Source organism: Periophthalmus magnuspinnatus, chromosome 13, assembly GCF_009829125.3.
Source record: "Periophthalmus magnuspinnatus isolate fPerMag1 chromosome 13, fPerMag1.2.pri, whole genome shotgun sequence".
NCBI classification, from domain to species: domain Eukaryota; kingdom Metazoa; phylum Chordata; class Actinopteri; order Gobiiformes; family Gobiidae; genus Periophthalmus; species Periophthalmus magnuspinnatus.
The window spans coordinates 2,152,311-2,172,129 of NC_047138.1; the positions used below are offsets into that span (position 1 = coordinate 2,152,311).

Genomic DNA, 19,819 nt, shown 5'->3' on the forward strand with positions numbered 1-19,819 from the left:
CAAGGATCCTTCTCCATGTTTCGGTCCAGATTTTGTTGGAATTATTATTATTATTTTCATGCTTTGAGTTCAAATACCAACCAGGACACACTAAACTAAAAAACGTACTTGCACAAATCCTCGTTAGAGTCAATGTTGCTCTTTTAAAGTCTATTAGTTCTGTAAAAACACGTCTCTAACTAACCAGGATGTTGCTTAAGTGAGTCCTTGGGCAAAATATTTCACTGTCTTTTCCGTTTGTGCGCTGACTGACGGATGAATAAATGCTCGAGTAAGGTTGTACTTTGTAAAAAATGGAAAAAAACACATTTTTAAAGATGCTCAAATGAACAGTTTCTCCAGTCGCGACCTCAAACGGAGCGACTTTCTGACCTGTAGTGACGACCCGCAGCCGGATCTCCCCCACCGTCCCGTGCACGTCGGGGGGGTTCTTCACTTGGCAGGTGTACGTCCCGTTGTAGGTAAACTTCACCTGTCGTATGATTATGGAGGCGTCCCGGCCCATGATGTCCCCGGCCCACACCACGCGCTTCCTGAACGTGCCTTCGATCGGCAGGTACGGCTTCTGCTGGTAATGGAAAATCTGCGAGAGAAAAGAAAAAATCTATCAACAACATTTAAGAGAAATCAGTTAGAACGTGATCTGAGGAGGCGTGAATGTGTAAGTTCAAAAACAAATGTTAAAACTCATGAATTCATTGATAAAAACAGCACATTTTAGATTCAGAAGTTGTGTTTTTGAGGGTAAATGTGTTAAGTGTTAAGTTATCGCTGCTGTTTCTCTGCTTTTATCACTTTTTTACAGAAAATGCAAAGTTAAAATTTAAGTTTAAAGTCTTGAGAACAACTGAAACATCTGCATCCTGTTAAATAAACACTTTTTTATCAGGTTTGTGCTCGTACATGAAGAAAGATTTGTGCAAAATGTCTGTCACACGAGTTAAACAGTATTTGATTCAAGCTTTTAAAACAAATCTGGGTCATTACCTTTTCCATGTGACTTAAATTCGATAAACCTTATGATAGAAAAGTGCTCGTTTTAAGCTAAACATCCAAATACATCCTCGGTGCTAATCAGGTTAATCATTTGTTGTGGAAAAAAATTACAATTCTAGATGAAAAGTAATCGATTAGTGAGTTTTGAAATACAGAAAAAGGTTTATTCTATTCTTTGTTACAGCAGATACAGACGGGACAGGGCCCAGATCGTCCCACGTCTCTCCTGCTCCGTCCCCCCGTCCCCTCGTCCCCTCGTCTTCCTTATTCCAGTCCCGGTGCTTAGTTTCCCTTCCCTTTTCTACCAGAATGACAAAGCTACAACAAACTGTAAAGGAAATTTAAATATCGTGAGGTTATTTTACGTTTTAGAAATCACTTGGGCTTGTAACTAAAATGATTTGTTTTAAAGACAGTGTTAGAAAACCTTTCCTGTAAACCCTTTTGTTCCGTTTCGATCGCTCATCCCGTCAAACTTCTAATCTCGTCACGATCTCAGCACATATATGACTCTTTTTACTGTATGTGCTGATAGATGCAGTTGACTTTGAGATCTCTCTCCCTTTAAAACGCATCAGACCTTGTATTATTTTGACTCTTGAGGTGATCCAGCTCCACATCTTTACTTTAAAACGTACGTCCTCTGGTTCGTTTCATACGACGGAGAAAAAGGGTCAGTTAAATAAAATAAATGATGCGGGCGCTACGAGAATAAAGTCATAGCACAAGAATAAAGTCGAAGCCTGAAAAAGTCGTAATATTAGGAGAATAAAGTCGTATTTTCGTGAATGAGTGACCAATCTGGAGCTTTTTGTTCAGATATTGCAGTTTCTTCCAAATCCGTCTCAAAACAAACTCAAATACTTGCAGTGTCCCTTCAAAGTACTTATACTGAGGATACTGTGGTGATGGTGGGATAAAAGTCACAGTATTTCATCGTGCGTAAACCCCAGTTGAAAGTTTATCTGAACAAAATGCTCCAAATTCTCCATAAAACATAACGCACTGGTCACTCATTCACACACAGCAGACTGTACTGTCATAAAAATACAACTTTATTCTCGTAGCACCCGCATCATTTATTTTATTTGACTGACCCTTATACTCCGTCGTAATTTCAAACTATATAAACCTGGTGTTTTTTTCATCATTCGGGGTCTGACATGAGGGAGAGATGCTGTTTGACCCATTTTTTTGCAAGAAATAAACTCCGTCTTTGCTTAAACGTTCACCAGAACCTGCAAAATGAGTCTTATTTCCACAAAAACACCCACGAGACAATGAACTTTCACACTTTTACAGGCAGAACTACGTAGAGTTTCCTGCGGGATGGAGACGGGAGCCTTTAAATGTCCGATAAGTCATTTTGTGTCGCGGTGAAACACGTCCCACCGTCGCCGCACTCGTTAAAACGCACCTGAAACCTGATACTTGAGTACAGATTAGCAGCACTTTGCCCACTTCTGATGCTCGCCGGGCTAAAGTAGTGCCAGAGAACGCCCAGGACAGAGCGCTCCTCGCCCACGCAGTGAGAGCAGACACGGGGCCTTCTGCTCCTCTCTGTTCATTATGTCTGAGCACACACACTGATGTCTGGGCGTCTCTATGGGGAGCGCCGTGACTCACACACGCCTTGGTCTAAAAGTGAGGGGGCGGTCGATGCCTGACACCGTGAGCGAGCTTTAAGGTTTTATTTCAGATTCGCACACATACAGGGGAGGTCTTTTCGTGACTCGTCTTATTTTTAATGGTCTGCAGTGAAAATGTGAATATGACATTGTCTTTTCGTCGACTGGATCCACTTCTCTTTCACGAAAACTGAAGTCGTTCGCTCTCACTGTTCTTAAATTTCATCTTTCGTGTCTCTTCTTCCTGCACTTGTGACCCCAGAACTCGACGAACCACATTGAACAATCGAAATCCTCTAAAACGTCACTTATATTTACCTAATATCTGAAAAATAACACACAATAATCAATGGTACAATCCAACCCAACCAGTTTACTCGTGTTTTCAGTTCCAGAGTACGTTTTAAATGATTAGTGTTTTGCAGAATTGTGAGTTTTGTCAAATAAAATGTTGTTAAATGTCATGTTCTGCCCCGTGGACTGAGGCCTGGGGTCAGACTGTGTGGGTGGGACATGTCCTTCTTCTCCAACTCAAAACTGTTTTTAGAATTATTAATAAAACATAAAGAACGAACTGAGACACAGACGAGGTGAATGAGAAAGTGTCACATGTGCAGATAAATATAAATATAATAGAAGTCGTGTATGTGAAGATTAAAATGACTCACATTTCTACACACGGACTGTGCTTTATATTTGGTTTTTCACAAATCTCTCTCCCCCTCTCTTTCTCTCCCTATCTCTCTCTCTCTCTCCTGCTCTTTCTCTTTCTCTCACTTTCTCCTGCTCTCTCTCACTCCCTTGTTCGCTCTCTCCCTTTCTCTCTCTCTTGTTCTCCTGCTCTCTCTCTTTCCCCTGCTTTCTCTCTGTCTCTTTCTCCTGCTCCTTCTCTCTCTCTCATTTCTCTCTCAGTCTTTTATTCAGGACAGATAAAGTCAGTGTTGAATCTTGAATCTCGGCCCTGTGTGAGGGGCCTGAAGCTCCAGGACACAGTGATAATTTGGGGTTCTCTCTCTCTTCCTCTCTCCTGCTCTTTCTGTTTCTCTCCCTCTCTCTTTCTCTCTCTCTCTTTCTCTCATAAAGTTGAGTCTTTCTTCTACTCACCGACTCCTCTCGGCCCTGTGTGAGGGGCCTGAAGCTCCAGGACACACAGTGATAGTTTGGGGGTCTCTTTTTCTCTCTCCTAGCCTTTTCTCTCCCTCTCTTTCTCTCTCTTTCTCTCTCTCTCAGTCTTTTGTTCGACAGATAAAGTTGAGTCTTTCTTCTACTCACTGTCTTCTCTCGGCCCTGTGTGAGGGGCCTGAAGCTCCAGGACAGTGATAGTTTGGGGGTCTCGCTCTCTTCCTCTCTCCTGCTCTTTCTCTCTCTCTCTTTCTCTCTCTCTCCCTCTCTTTCTTTCTCTCTCAGTCTTTCATTCGACAGATAAAGTTGAGTCTTTCTTCTACTCACCGACTCCTCTCGGCCCTGCGTGAGGGGCCTGAAGCTCCAGGACACGGTGAGAGTTTGTGGGTTGATGGGCGCTGACGTCTGGAACGTGCACTTGAGCCTTGTGTCCGTCCCGTTCACCGCCTCCATGTCTCCGGACGTGTAAATCTTTATCCCCGTGACCCGGAGCAGCCCTGGACCGAACAGAGAAGAGTAAGACTCCGGCAGCACGAGGCACAAATGCAGAGCGCAGTATAGATTTGTCATCATTAGTTTTTCTGCGCTGGACTCGCTGACCTTCCTCCGCCTCCGCAGCGCCGCAGCAGCAGAATCACTAAGTCGTTTGAAAAAGGTGCACGAGAAAATACAGACGACGAAATGTCAGCAGATGTTTTCTATAATTGAACAGACAACAAATGTGTAACAACTGCACAAATGAAACTAAAACGGACCAGACATTTGTGTTTTTATTGATCATGTTACGTCCTGAAGTAAATATCTGCAGAAATGTAGTAGTTTGTGTAGTGATTGTGTCATAAAAGTAGAATCGTTTTTTTTATTTTTTATGCAATGTGACGATTTATGCTGCGCAGACAAAGTGCGACTCTTAGGATGATGTGGATTTGAAAGGAAATATATATCGTATTTTCCGGACACTTTATGCTTTTCTACTTTTACATCTCATTTCTTAACAGCTCAGTATTTTCTGGACTTTACGTCGCTCTGGAGTATAAGTCGCACCAGCAAAAAATGCAAAATAATGAAGAAAAACATTTATAAGTCGCATTTTTGGGGAAATTTATTTAACAAAATCCGAGACCAAGAACAGACATTTTATCTTTAAAGTCAAGTTATAATAATAATAAAATAGAGAACAACAGTATCTATTAACAGGATTATTATTTTATTTTTTTTTATTTTTTGCGAGATTCTGCTAAAACACAGAGATAAAATTGGACAGGAAGTAGTGACGCTAACAGGAAGTAGTGACCAAGAACAGACATTTTCTCTTTAAAGTCAAGTTCTAATAATAATAATAAAATGTGGACCAACAGGCTGAATATCAGTACAACACGCTAACGTAACACATTTATATTTATTCAGCTCCATGAAGCACAGACAGAACTGAACACGTGTCTGGTTTGTTAACGTAAGATATTAACAGTTAATCAGATAAATAAAGCAGAAAAAACAACAAGTTTACTCTGGATCTCACTCCAAATCAATAAATCCACTGAATTCTTCATCCTCGGTGTCACTTCTGAACAAATCCACCAACTCCAGAGAAAAATGAAACGACTGAAGATGAAATAAAGATAATAATTTCACATTTAAGTCGCACCCCCGGACAAACTACGAGAAAAAGTGACACTTATAGCCCAGAAAATACGGTACGATCCTGCAGACCACACCTTTAGTAGAGTCAAAAGTATCGATACTGAACACTAACTGATACTAATTAATACTGAAACTAGAAAGTCATAGGAACAAATATCGATAATTAAAAAAACACACACGTAAATCAGACAAAACTGGACCTTTCCTAAATCATTATGAGGTTTTGATCTGTATCTATATCTATAAATGTTAAAGAAACTTCTATTATTTGAAGTCCAAAATGAATATTTGTCGTCCAGGCAGTGTCAAATTCAGAGACAATTATCAAAAATATTCCTCGGTACCAAATTGTGACACGACTTGGCTGCTGTATTTTTGTGACATTGTTTAAAAAAAAAAAAATCTAGTCCAGCTGGGTTAAATATATTAAACCTTTATGTAAAAAAGGCTGTAAAAGAGAAGGCATTTGTACTTCATTTTCCTTTTTTATTTATTATACGGGTCTCGTTAAAGTGCTGTTACTGTTATTCTCTCTCCTTTTGTATAAAGTTCTGTTTGTGCGTAAAAAAAAAAGACAAAGTGTATAGATTATGTATTTGGTTTAAAGGTTTTTCCTCTATCTGCAAATAAAAAAACAAAACATTGGTATTTAAAATCTATAGATACTTCAGGGATGATACTAACTACAGACTCGCTCCGATCCCGTTCGTTTAATTTCACTACAAACGTCTGATTCCAGGAGCTTTTCCTCCAGTTCTATAATAGTTGGACAAACCGCACGTCCGTCCCTGAGTCCCACAAGTTAATTCTCGCTCTTAGAAGCTTTCGACTCGGGCCAAAACAGGTGACAACATGAATTACCGTCACTTTATCTGGACGGCGGCGGCTCTGTGGATTTGCGAGCTGAGGTATATTATTGGGCTATGGACTATATCAATCTTTACTGTACGTGGAGGAGCTATTAGGTGTGAAATGGACGGAGCGGGGAGCAGACGGGGATATTGGCAGCGGTTTGGGTCTTTCTGTGTCATGATGGATTGGGTTTATATACATACAGCCCCGGTGCTCAGGACGAGACGCGCTTAACACTGAGTTACAGCCTGGCACGGACTCCACTCACCTTAGGCACTTCACGACGTATTTCACGCCCGTTAAAGCGATGGCCCGGAAATGTAGAAATGCAGCCAAATGTTTTATGGACTTGGAATATACGGGCTACGCTGACCTACGGATATAAAGATCAGAATGTTACGATACTAAATGGAGAGTTCTGGGATGGTCTGTGCTGGGACGGGGCTGTTTTTTTCTTTTCTAAAACAAACAAACATGTCTTTAACCCTCTGGTGCACAGCGGTCACTGCAGTAGACAGCTACAAAAACATAACTTTGTCTTTAATGCATTGGTTTATGTGGTGGAGCTTCAGCCTCTAGAGTGCTCTCTGCTGCCACACTCCATTGAGGTCAATTCAGTGGTCAGTTGGTGTAACTGCAAGTAAATGTCCTCTGGTTTTCTTATTCAGGCCTAAACATTGCACCTAAATAGTGTTGGAATTTCCCCCAAAAAAATGTTTAAATGTTTTTCAAAGCATAAAAAGAAACATGTGATGTATATTTACAATAGAACGCAAGTTAATTCATTTTTACAGGCCGTTCACGATGTTGTTTCACGTCCTGAGAAGAATAAAAACACTTCAGAAAAAAAATCTTGACCAAGGCTTTTCATAATTCATGCATCAGAGGGTTAAACGTCAGAGTGCTGCCGTTTAAAGCTGACGTATTGTGCATGACGCTCGTGGATAAATATGTTGTAATTTGCAGGTTTAATTCACAGTATTTGTCTAAAACGACTTAATAAAAGACACAAATCCGCTGATGTTCATGTTAGAAAACTGTCTGTGTCCAATGGGAGCTGAACAAAGCGACGTGAAGCAGATAAAAAAAAAAAAAATTGCACCAAAATGACGACATGACCCTGCCAAATCCGACATGTGTCACCGATTAACGGAATAAAACTGGAGAATGACGTGGAGGGCGGTGGGTGTGTGTCGAAAACAGGGATCGATTGGCAATATTTCATTAAACATTGCTCAAACGTGCACGAATCACTCGAAAAAAAAACTTTGAGAGGGTAAATGAGAAGAGGAAACAGCTATAACGTGGATAAAAAAGTCTGAAAAGTCCATTTTGTAGAAGAAATCTGCCTCAAGACAAATCATAGTCCAAATTATTCCTTCAAAATCTGGACTCTGCTTCAAACTTTTACTGATAAAGGAGCGTCTCACCCCAAATCGCACAAACTGCCCAGTGCAGCTCTGGACTGAACCGTCACAGATAATATAATAATTCAAAATGGCGTTAGATTTACTTAAACATTGTGTCTATAACATAACAATAAACTATCTCAGTCAATATAAAAGTGCTTTAAATTGTCAGACTAAACCCAACTGCTCTTAAAATAGCAGCAATAAAACTGTGATTAATCTGCTCGATTTATGCTGTCGAAGGGGAAAGGGCCATCGATCCAGAGCGCTCTCGTCTGTGTCACCTGACCTGTCCACAGAGAGCTGCTGTCTACTCTAATAATATTATTAATCCACGTCCAGACCCATTAAAGTTACTGCCAGAGTGTATCAGAGTGTAAGTCAGCAGAGACGCGCCGCTCTCGACGCAGCCAAGGCTTTTACGAACGTTATTGGCACGATTCTGGAGACCGACTCAGGACGTTTACGCTCAGAGAGTCTCGTCATCATCGTCCGTGTGAGGCTGGAGGTGAAGAGCTGGAGGACGAGGACAGAGAGACCGAACCTGGACTGAAGGGTCACAGAGTTCAGAGGTAAACGCTGATTCAGTAGATTTGACACTTTTCTTACTGTTATTGTTTCACAGTTTGGTGTTACACTTTTAAATACAGGTATTTTTTTTGCTCCAATGTACTTTTAAAACACACATTCTTAAATAAAGTGGTAAACTGATAAACCCGGTGTCTGTCTCTGCACAAATTGGACATGTATTTGGACTGATTGGGTCACATGTTCATAGAAAAGTTAAATGTCGCAGTGGAACATTCAAGATAAAGCAACAACAGACAGTGTCCACAGAGAAAAGCAGGTGGAAAACTCAAAAAACACAGTGCAGTACACACCTTTACATACAAATGTTGAGCTAAACCATGGGCGTCAAACTCAAACTGGGCCAAAATTAACAACTGAGACAAATACACACGACAAACATTTAATAGAACATTTATAGAAAAATGTACTGATATTTAACCTTTAACCTAACTTTAGTTTTTGCTCAAGCTTGATATTCCAAACATATGAGGAATTAAAGACACATCAGTAGTGTTTATTTCTTACTTAAATAGATAAATTATGTCTCTCTCTATAGCTTTTTTTTCCACAAGCCAAATAAATAAATAAATAATTTCAATCATTGAAAATTTGACTTTCAAACTATTAACAGTCCATGTCTTGGAGTAGAAAAACAAATATTAAGCTCATTTTGCTTCGCTCTGATTTACTCTGCTACTACGCTGGCCCGCAGTCGAGACCAAGGTGCAAAGCATTCTGGGATTTGTAGTATTAGTGGTGCATGTGTCCAGCTCTGATGCACATTTGAGATGATCTCACCGGCCAAATATAATTACCCCGTGGGCCAGTCTTGACCCCCAGGCCTGAGTTTGACATATGTGACTTAAACTCTAAATACCACAGCTCTCTGGATTCATGGCATTTCACAGACGCAAGAAAACAATAAGCTACAAACTTGTGACACCTGCAGAAAACGTGGAGAACAATCATCTCAGAGCCACGTGCTTCAGCCTGAGGTGTGCAGGACGTGTCCAGGACATGTCCAGGACGTGTCCACAGGTCAGCCTCCTGAGCAGCAGCAGTTTGCTTCTTATCAGAGCGAGAGGGGCTTCCTGAGCAGAGGATGAGAGGGTCCGCCGCGCGCTAACAGACTAATGCTTTTTAAATGAGCTCGATGAAACACAGAGGGACGTGTGAAGCCCGGGCCTAACGCAGCAGAATGTTTATCCAGCACAGGTCTGTTATCTGACCTTTACTGGAAATATGGAAAGTATGCACTGATAAACGCGCTCGAGATTCATACTGGGCACAAAGTTTGGATTAATTGCTTGAATAAAAGATAAAACACTTTATGTTTGATGAGATAGAGCTGGGTTTTGTATAAACATTTACAAATTTATCATTAAAAACCTGCTGTTTGCAAAGAGCTAAAGTTAAATCATTATGACAAATATGAAAATGAGCTAGTTGTGTCTCATCTTTAGCTTTTTTCTTTGCTGTTGGTCTGATTAATGTTGTGTGAAAGTCCAAAGAGCTTCATTTACTCGTGTGTTTATTTATTTTAATAGCAGTAAAACAGACTTCGAGGAAACGGAGGCGATTCAAAAGAAACACGGGACGAAATGTGAGAAGGAAAAAGCGAATAGCAGCAAAACACAAAGCAGAACCAACCATTTCTGATTAGCGTAAAAGAGAGAAGCACGTTCTGGACCAGGACGGAGCGAATGTCACTGCGACAGAGGACGTTAAACCGGGACGAAGGGGCTTTTTTACTCTCGCACACCTGGGAAACTGTTCTGAAGAAGTCGGGCTGCAGATGGGCCTCAAACGGTAGGAAAACAGCGCCAAATCCGGTTTAAATCAGCTGAACGGACACAACACAACGATAAAATGTGACCACACTGAGGAAAAGCGCAAGAGAGCAGTCGAAACTAAACCTTGGTCTGAAAAATAATCTGTTAAAATAAATGTTGTGTTGTGTCTAAGGTGAAAAAACTACAATATTTCAAGACAAATAATAAAATATGTACTGATTTTCATGGCTTAAATACAAAAAAGTGGCAAATTCTGCTTAAAAATACACATAAAACATATATAATGAATTATTTTAATATGAAATTTGAAGTATTTGGAAGCGTTGCATTGATAAATATAAGACTATTACCTGCTCCTCCACCTGTCAATCTCTGAAAGTCTTACACCAGAGTCTTAAGCTGCTCATTAAACCAGCCCGAGGATTAGTGCAACGGTAATGAACTGTCTGCTTTCACTGATGAACTCAAAATGATCTTATATTTGGATTTGTGCCTCAATATGACTAAAATATTTCATCCTGGTCGTTCTGGAAGGACGAGGACGGACTTGGATGGAATGAAAATGAGCGGTTTATTTATGTGAGGGTTGTTTCCGTGATTGTCTGGAGTGAGGTTATTCAGAACTTTGTTTTATGATTGACTTCCTACAAAAATGACCTCCAGAATGTTAATTACAGGTAGAATATGCAGTTATTATGTGACATGACAAATAAATAGCTCGTGTTTTGATCTTATTTAGTGAATTCGTGAAAACAAAATTGCAAAAACAAAAGTCTAATGGTAATTTCCTGAACATTTATACATTATTGTCATTCAGTACTTTCACTTTCTTCCTCCAAAGTCTGAACTCTGCTCCAAACACTTTACTTTTGCGTTTACTGACAGAGGATTGGCCGCGGACTCCTCGATTAAAAAAGATGCTAACAGTAACATGTTCATTGTTAGCGCCACGGCTTCCTGGTCAAACGTATCTATAAGAGTCGAGATCCCAGTCTGTCCCTGTGTCCGTCTTGTCTGGAGCTGGGCGGAGACTCTAGCACCACCCACTGCACCACCCACTGCACACCTGTAGCCCATGAGCCATCAAGCCTCCACCTACAAAATGGACGGAGGATCTACGCACGTCGCCAGATCGTCCGCGTATCCTCCATGATACAGTTCGTCTTGGCTCAGTCTAGTTTTCTTGATCATGTTCAAAGTACTCAGCTGGTTTTTCTCGTTTTTTTCTCATTTTTTTCTAGTTTTTTCGCCATTTCTTGGACCCACCCTGCACCTCCGCCTCCGACCCAGCTCCCCACGACCGATACAAACACCGCCGCCTCCGACCCAACCCTCTACTGCCTCCTCCGTCAACCAACATTCACATTTCCTCGTTTGTAATAAACTCTCTCAAACCTTTACCCCGAGTCTGTATCTTTTGTCCATCCGACGTTACAACATGTTTTTTTTTATTGCAGAGTCAAGGCTAAAATGAAAAAACGTTTAAAGATAAGGCAGTGAACACGTTATAAACGACATAAATAAAAAGAATACTTAGAAAAACGCATGATAAATATTAAAACAGCCGCACTAACTGAAGTATTCCACATATAAAATGAATAAAATGTCGTCTTTATTTTGATTAATTTGAATGTTTTTATGTTTTCCGATATGAATAAAAGTGACTGTCAGCTGAAGAGCCGTACTCATTATGCTTCTATTACTGTTATTCGAGCTATCCTGAGGCATGTGCGTGTCTACTGGCTCTAAACTTTACCCAAGAGCGACCAGGACGAGCGCTCACTCACAGTCCTTAACCTTCAGAGCGCGGGGCTTACGCGTGGTAGGTTTTGAACGATTTTATGATGAAATATTTCACAGAACCCATCCTCACGGCCAGTTTTCGCTCCTTATTATTCACTCCGCGTGCCGCACTCTCGCCTCAGTGTTTAAACCTGCAGAAAATACGCCTTTCCCTTTTCGCGGCGTCTCCAAAACGAGCGTTAATTTCGAGTCTGAAGCCACCGTCATCAAAATAATACAACCGCGTTTAGCCACATGTACAGTAACTTCAATTACGCTGCTAATTCGCCCCCGCGGCTGCACAGAACATGGTCGTGTTTAATCATTAGCCGCAGTAATTGGTCAGGAGGAGCCGTGGCGTTACATAACATTACAAGTGGAAACTCCAGCTCATTTAGAAACATAGACACAGAGCTAATCGACAGCGTGATGGAGGAGATGACTGAGGGCTCGCGAAGGCGGAAAACATGCCTCCGTTTAAGTGCACCGTGTAAAAGCCGATAAGCAGCGTTTGGAAGAATACTTTGTACGTGTATTTGGTTACAGAGGACTGAATGTCTGCGGTAAACGAGGCACTTTTGTCTGTTTTTGTCTGCGAAACGGTTATAATCTATGATACCTGTGGATTTTCTTTTATTTCGGACTTTTTAAGATGAAATATTAATATAAAAAAAACAAATCTGCAGCGGATTCGTCTCAACGGGGTGTCCTCAAATTAATAAATACATTTGTTTAACTGATTAAAATAATAAAAGTGGAGAAGTAAGTACAAAGCAGCGGGTGTAAACTGGTGAAAACAGGAAGAAAGAAGCGACGGTGAGCAGTCTGTACGATGCATCACGCTAAAAACAACCTCAATATGGTCACGGGAAACGATTACAACACGAACACAAGCTCTAATTTTGCAAAATAAGTCTCCTTTTTAACGTATTTACTTATTTCCCAACGCTGTCGCTAAGTCTCAAATACAGTAGTGGTCCATTGTTTATGTCTGAACTTCCTCTTTACATGGGCCAGAGATGGACACACCCAGCGTCCCGGGACAGAGGCGCACAGGCTTTTACAGATGATTAGTGAAAAGTCATTAGCAGAGTCGGTTCAAACAAATGCATGTGTCTGGAATGTGCTCGTTATGGAGCTGGGAGACGTTTGGACGGACTAAGTGTTAAATGTGAGCTTTGATGTAAAGGGCAGATGCCGTTAAGAAATCTTAAGTCCTGGAGGATTTGGATCACATATCACATTTTCTTCCCCTCGTATTGATTTTTTTCTGTTGCACATTTGCGTTGTTCCTCAAAAATATCAGACTGCAAATGTTAAAGAGGTGAAAAGATTCTGTTAATGTCCAAAATGTCGACTATACAGCTGTGTCTCGCTATATCGCGGTTTATCCTTCGCGATCTCGCTGTTTCACTGATTTTTTTGTGCACTTTTCCTTGTTTTTTTTTACATCGTATGAATGTGCATTGTGTTGTGCGTCCTGATTGGCTGTTGGACTGTAGACCATTGTGTCGTGCGTCCTGATTGGCTGTTGGACTGTAGACCATTGTGTCGTGCGTCCTGATTGGCTGTTGGACTGTAGACCATTGTGTCGTGCGTCCTGATTGGCTGTTGGACTGTAGACCATTGTGTCGTGCGTCCTGATTGGCTGTTGGACGAAGACGAACTGTGAAATACACGTGAGTCACTATTAATCATTTCTTTGTTACAGTATTTCTAAAAGCATCATTTTTATTTACAGTACAGGAAATTGTTTATATTTTTATCGCTCAAACAAATGTTCGTGTCTGAAAACAGGTCTTGACCTTCAGTTTCGTTCTATAATACTGCACTTATTTTTAAAAATCTACAAAGGTTTGAACTTTGAGAGAGTTTAAACAAAAGAGAAATGTGAGAAAATGTTAACGCCTGTGTGAGAAAAGTGTATAAAGTGTGTGGTGAGGGGTTTGACAGACAAAAACATAGACAATAATGTAAAAAATAAAGCTGATACTTCAGATTTTGCTTATTGCGGGTTATTTTTTAAACCAGGGACCACTGTACACGCGAAATCTGCTAAATTAAAGCCCCATCTTGTAACTTTATAGCCAAAAATAGACTAAAAAAATGATGTTCTTCATTTCAGACGCTTTTATTGCACAAAAACATAGATAAAAACATGTGTCCATACAGTGAGTGGACTCGCATCTCCACAAACCTGACTGTTACTTGGCCTGTCTCTATGGAAATGTGGTTCCTTTGGCTTTAATAAAACTTATTTCCATGGAGAATGTTAACGCCTGTGTGAGAAAAGTGTATAAAGTGTGTGGTGAGGGGTTTTACAGACAAAAACAGAGAGAATAATGTAAAAATAAAGATGATACTTCACAGATTTCATTTATCGCGGGTTATTTTTGTAACTTAACCCCCACAATACACAAAAAACACTGTACACCTTAATATTCCTGTTGGAACATAGAAATATTCCGTTCTATTTGTTATTGACATGGAAATGAGTCTCACAAAATGGCACAAAAACACATTGAACACAGTTTTATGATTGAATCGCTGTTGTAAAGGATTTTTCCCTCTGTACCATGTCCCTTCGCTCTCGTTCACATCCTGCGCAGACGTCACACTGACCCATACGTGACTTCTTTATTTTTTACCTCACATAGTACATCTTATCTCCCACACAGCCTCACAAACCCTACACGCCGCTGCCTATGTAAACTCAGCTGTTCCAACGCAGTTCCAGATAGAGCTTAAACACCCGCCGCACGTCGCATTTCTATCCATTGTTACATGTTTTCTCAGGAATCTCGCACTGGCGCCGGTCCAAGACGCACAGACGCAGGTAGTACTCCCTTTTACCCCGCCACGGCGCGTTGGATTTATCACAATAAGGTGAACCCGGTGAACCTTTAATGTACTTGAAGCTGTCGACACGGCGCTGGACAAAAGCGGCGTGTCCCTCTGAAACACAAACGTACAAACGCTAAAATAATCAGAGCAGGGCCCACTCAGCCGTGATTAGGTTTACTTGACTTGGCAGGAGTCCAGGGGCCATCCGAAGCCTCTTAAATAACCGGGAAAAATATCATTTGTGCCGGACACGCCCCTATGATATTTCATCCACTGTCAGGAGCAGCTCTGGAGCGTTACACTAACACAAGAACATAGGATTTTAAGTATTTGAACAGGACTTTTGGGACGTGTTTGGTGTAATGACGCGGCGAGGGCAGGTTTCATTTCACTGGGTTTGGTTTGTCGAGTGTAAAATATCAAATTTACACTTTAAGAGACACTGTTCGTCTCAGTATTCTGATTTATTCTCCTCCATTAGGACGTCTCTCTCTCTGTGGACACTGTGAACACTCTGGATTTAACAAGAAGCAGATTTACTTTGGTCTTCAGTCACAATATTGTTATAAAATATATGATTTGGGTAAATAGCGAAAGGAAGATGAAAACAGTGACTTCAAATGTTATTCCTCTAAAGCAAAATGGTGAATAAAGGGCCAGATGTGACTGTGCAGCAGGATAAATGACATTAAATGTAAAAAAATGTCATGTAAAATAAACTTAACAACTTTATAACTTGTTAAATAACTGTTCCTGTATTGATTATTTATTCAAGTTGTTGTGAAACTGCGTATTTCCTGATAAACTGACATTTTTAAAAGTGTGTATCTGGTCAGAGCTCACACTTTTACAGCCTTTTAATTATTGGACAGTTTGTTGTTTTTCTTTCTAGACGTAGATTGTGCCGACCCCTCGCCTCGTAACGCAAGAAACATACACGTTTTTCTCCTTAAAGTCCTTCTAACTTCCTTCCACACCGACAATTTCTACTGTTCCTTCTACTTTTATTTCTACTGTTTCTTCTATTCTACTTTTATTTCTACTTTTCCTTCTACTTTTATTTCTACTTTTATTTATTCTTTTATTTCTACCGTTCCTTCTACTTTTATTTCTACTTTTATTTCTACTTTTATTTATTCTTTTATTTCTACTGTTCCTTCTACTTTTATTTCTACTTTTATTTCTACTTTTATTTCTACTTTTCCTTCTACTTTTACTTCTACTTTTATTTCTACTTTTATTTATTCTTTTATTTCTACCGTTCCTTCTACTTTTATTTCTACTTTTCCTTCTACTTTTACTTCTACTTTTATTTCTACTTTTATTTCTACTTTTATTTCTACTGTTCCTTCTACTTTTATTTCTACTTTTATTTCTACTTTTATTTCTACTTTTATTTCTAGTTTTCCTTCTACTTTTACTTCTACTTTTATTTCTACTTTTATTTCTACTTTTATTTCTAGTTTTCCTTCTACTTTTACTTCTACTTTTATTTCTACTTTTATTTCTACTTTTATTTCTACTTTTTCTTCTACTTTTACTTCTACTTTTATTTCTACTTTTATTTCTACTTTTATTTCTAGTTTTCCTTCTACTTTTATTTCTACTTTTCCTTCTACTTTTACTTCTACTTTTATTTCTACTTTTATTTCTACTTTTCTTTATGTAAATCAAACACTGCTCTGTCCATCGCTGTAACTACAGTATTTCTTTCACTATTTTATTAAAAATACACTGAACTTCTCTGACGTTTTCAGTCGTGTCGCTTGGTCTCGCTCGTCACCGTTTTAACGCCCAAAAAATAAAGCGTTTTTAGGGAGCGTTGGATTTAAGAAACAGGGCGTCCAGGTGTTTCACGTTTGAGTGGGATTTAGAGAAAGACGCACACGTGTTCTGCAAATACATTCCTCTGTATTTTCAAACATTTCTAACATTTATTTGCAAGATAACGCTTTCCAGGTCAGCTTACAGGTCATATCTGTTCAGAGGCAAGCTTTGGATGGTTTTCAGGGGGTTTAGTTGACCATAAAATAACAAAAGAAAACATTTTAGATGATTTAACGTCATATTGTGTGGCGTCCTCGTCATAAACCTTTAAGCGAACACCAATCTCGCCATTTCCTGCTCATTCTGTCCTTTAAAAACTACATTTCACGAATCTAAATCTAAAGAAATCAGTCGACAACAGTGAACCGTGAGCTCGCAAAACTAACTACACTTATCCTGGCGCTAAAGCCGCTCTCAGTTTGAGTAAAAATAGTCCAAACTCTGCCTCTCCTGGAGTCGTGTTCGTCCCTAAGTCGTGTTCATTACATCTGACACAGGAGGAAACCGGACTCTGAACAGGAAACACTTAGAGCCTCTTCTGTGCTTTGTGAGAGATTTCACAGAGCGGGGTGAGCTCGGGCTGGAACAAGGACGGGCTTTCATGACGCGCCGCAGAGGGGATGGGAACGGCAGCTTCAGGTAACACCGAATGTAAGAGGCCTCCCAGAGAGACGCCTTCATAGAGAGAGGAAGAAGAAGAAACACGACTGCAGGTCTCAGCGCACAAGGAATGTGACGAGAAACGCACAAAAGTGAATTTAAAGTTAAGAAAAGTGCCATCGGAAACGAGGGATGGGGGATAGATCTGTAATAAAGTCGCGTATGTGGTCGTTTCTTTTATTGTTTTGGGAGAATAGAATGAAATTTAATCATCTCCTGAGGGAAATTTGTCTTTGACTCATTTGTCACGTTCGACGACAGCGACAAAACTAAGAAAAATCACAAAATATTCTCAAGAAAATAGAAAAAAAAGAATATTTAAAAAGATAACAACAACAAGACGCTGGTAAAAGGTGAGCATTTCATACTTATAAGTCAGTTAGAGTTGAGTTTTTTCATTAACGTTGGATTAAAGACGGTTGGATTTGCAGTTGGGGATAGAATTTCTCTAAATATCAGTTGTCGTTTTTTCCTAATAGCGATAGAAAAGTAATGAAGTTAAATATAAACGGCTGTAAATTGACACAATATTCACAAAAAGTGCAACAAAACTAAATATTGACTGAAGAAAATCGATCAAAACAGACAGAATGTTGGCCAGAAATGCACAAAATCTATATCAGACCAACCCTAAAGGAAACTAGGAAAAGTCTAACAACATTTACGAGTTTAGTCATTCAGCCAATGACGGACTTTTGTCATTTTAAGACCAGGAAAATCAGGAAGAGCAGCTACACAGACCTACTTTAGTCCTGTTAGTCTAGTCCCATTTAAACCCACAGGAATATTTGGTATCAGTTTATAAAAGCTACACCTCAGTTAGTCTGGAAAAGAATGAAGAAAAACTGAATCACAATGAGCTCATACAGTAGAAACCAGACGTTTACATGTTTACATAAAAGACACATGCAGGTTTTTTTTCTCACTGTCTGACATGAAACCAGACTAAACTTTTCCTGTTTTAGGTTAATTTGGATTATAAAAATTATTTCTATTTGTTAAATGTCAGAATAATGACAGAAGGATTTTTTTTTAGATAATTTTGTGTTCCTTTTTTCAAAGTCAGACGTTTACATACAGTGAGATTAATAGGAAACCGAGATGATGATGTCACGTCTTTGGAAGCTTCTGATTGGTTTATTCACAACGTTTGAGTGAATTAGAGACACGCCTGAAGACACAGCTGAAACGCACAGCTTCTTTGTGTAACATCGTGTGAAAATCAAAAGAAATCAGCCAAAATATCAGGAGGAAAACTGTGGATTTGTACAACTCTGGTTCATCCTCGGTGCAGTTTCCAGACGCACAAAAATATAAACACCATGGGACTGTCCCGCCGTCACACCGCTCAGGTTTGAGACGGGTTCTGTCCCAGAGATGAACAAGGTTGTTTTTTTTTGCTTTGACCCAAATCACACAGTTTAAAGGCAAAGGGACCAAATACTAATGAAATGTATGTAAACATCTGACGCTGGAGAAAGAAAATTGTAATAAAAAAATGTCTAAAAAAATCCTTCTGTCATTATTCTGGCATTTAGTAAATAGAAATAATTTTGTTAATCCTAGTTGACCTAAAACAGTAAAAGTTTAGTCTGATTTCATGTCAGACAGTGAGAAAAAAAAGCATATGTGTCTTTATATAGTGTATTTAAACGTCTGGTTTCAACTGTAGTTTATCAATGATTCAGGTTTAAATGAACAAACACCAGCCTCATCATTAAACAGTTACTAAACCTGAATAACTACGGTAAAAACACAGTGCTTTTCCACCTTTAAGACATTCAAAGTGGTTTACATCAAGGAAACACTCATTCACACTACAGGGGGGATGTGTCTTGCCCAAGGACACAACAGTATTCATTTTTGGGAGCTGGAATCGCACCAGCAACTTGTGCATCAGTAGATCTGAGCGCTCAACCAATGACGCTCAAATCACCAGCCAGATCGGTGCACAAACTCTAAAAACTGAGCTACTTTTGCCCATTAAGCCACTTGTTTATTATGAATTAAGTCGTTCTTCCTGCTTTATTAAAGATGTAAAAAATGTATAAAGTGTATAAAATGTTATATTCTAATGGTTTCAATTCAATTTACACCAGGAGATAATGTCCGTCATCACTGTGCCCTTCTGAGGTTAACAGCCCTGCAAATATTCTGCTCGTTCACCAGTTAAATAACTAAAACTCGACCTTTACACTCAATTTAATTCTCCTCAAACGGAAGGAAAAAAAGGAGAAAAGCCCACGGTCCTGTGAGTTTCAGCCAAATACCAGAAATCAAACTGTTCTGTTCTGAAGAGGAGCCAAACTCTGTCTCCTCGTCGTATAAACAGATGGGGGAGCGCGGTGGAGCTGATGAAGCTGATGGAGGCTGGCTGTAGGCAGGTGGTGCTGTTTTCTATCTCTCAGTGTCCCATAGAGACCCCAGCGAGTTAGAGAAATACAGGAAATACTTGTGCAGGATGGAAATATATGAAGGAAGAGCATGAAATGTGTTAAAGTGAAGAACATTTAAGCCCAGATCATGTCCCTCGAGTGGAAATAAACAAAAAAGAGGCTTTAACGTGATGATGTCATACTCTCAGACGGGTTTACGTTGAACTTTCCCGTGAAAAATCCCCCCCAAAAAATGCAAATTCACAAATACAGAACCTCCATCCGTCCATTTTGTTCAGCTTCATCAGACTCAGCAGTTT

General features: G+C 39.7%; 1 protein-coding gene across 1 annotated transcript in view; it reads right to left on the reverse strand.

Annotated features, from left to right (window-relative positions):
- The window catches only part of LOC117380789 (myelin protein zero-like protein 2), a 42,505-nt gene that overhangs the window by 5,174 nt on the left and 17,512 nt on the right, over positions 1 to 19,819 (reverse strand). The window contains exons 2-3 of the mRNA XM_033977632.2: positions 4,074 to 4,243; positions 373 to 583 (exon numbers count right to left, since the gene is read on the reverse strand). Of these exons, the coding sequence (XP_033833523.1) occupies positions 373 to 583; positions 4,074 to 4,243 (381 nt within the window). The remainder of the gene's footprint in view (positions 1 to 372; positions 584 to 4,073; positions 4,244 to 19,819) is intronic.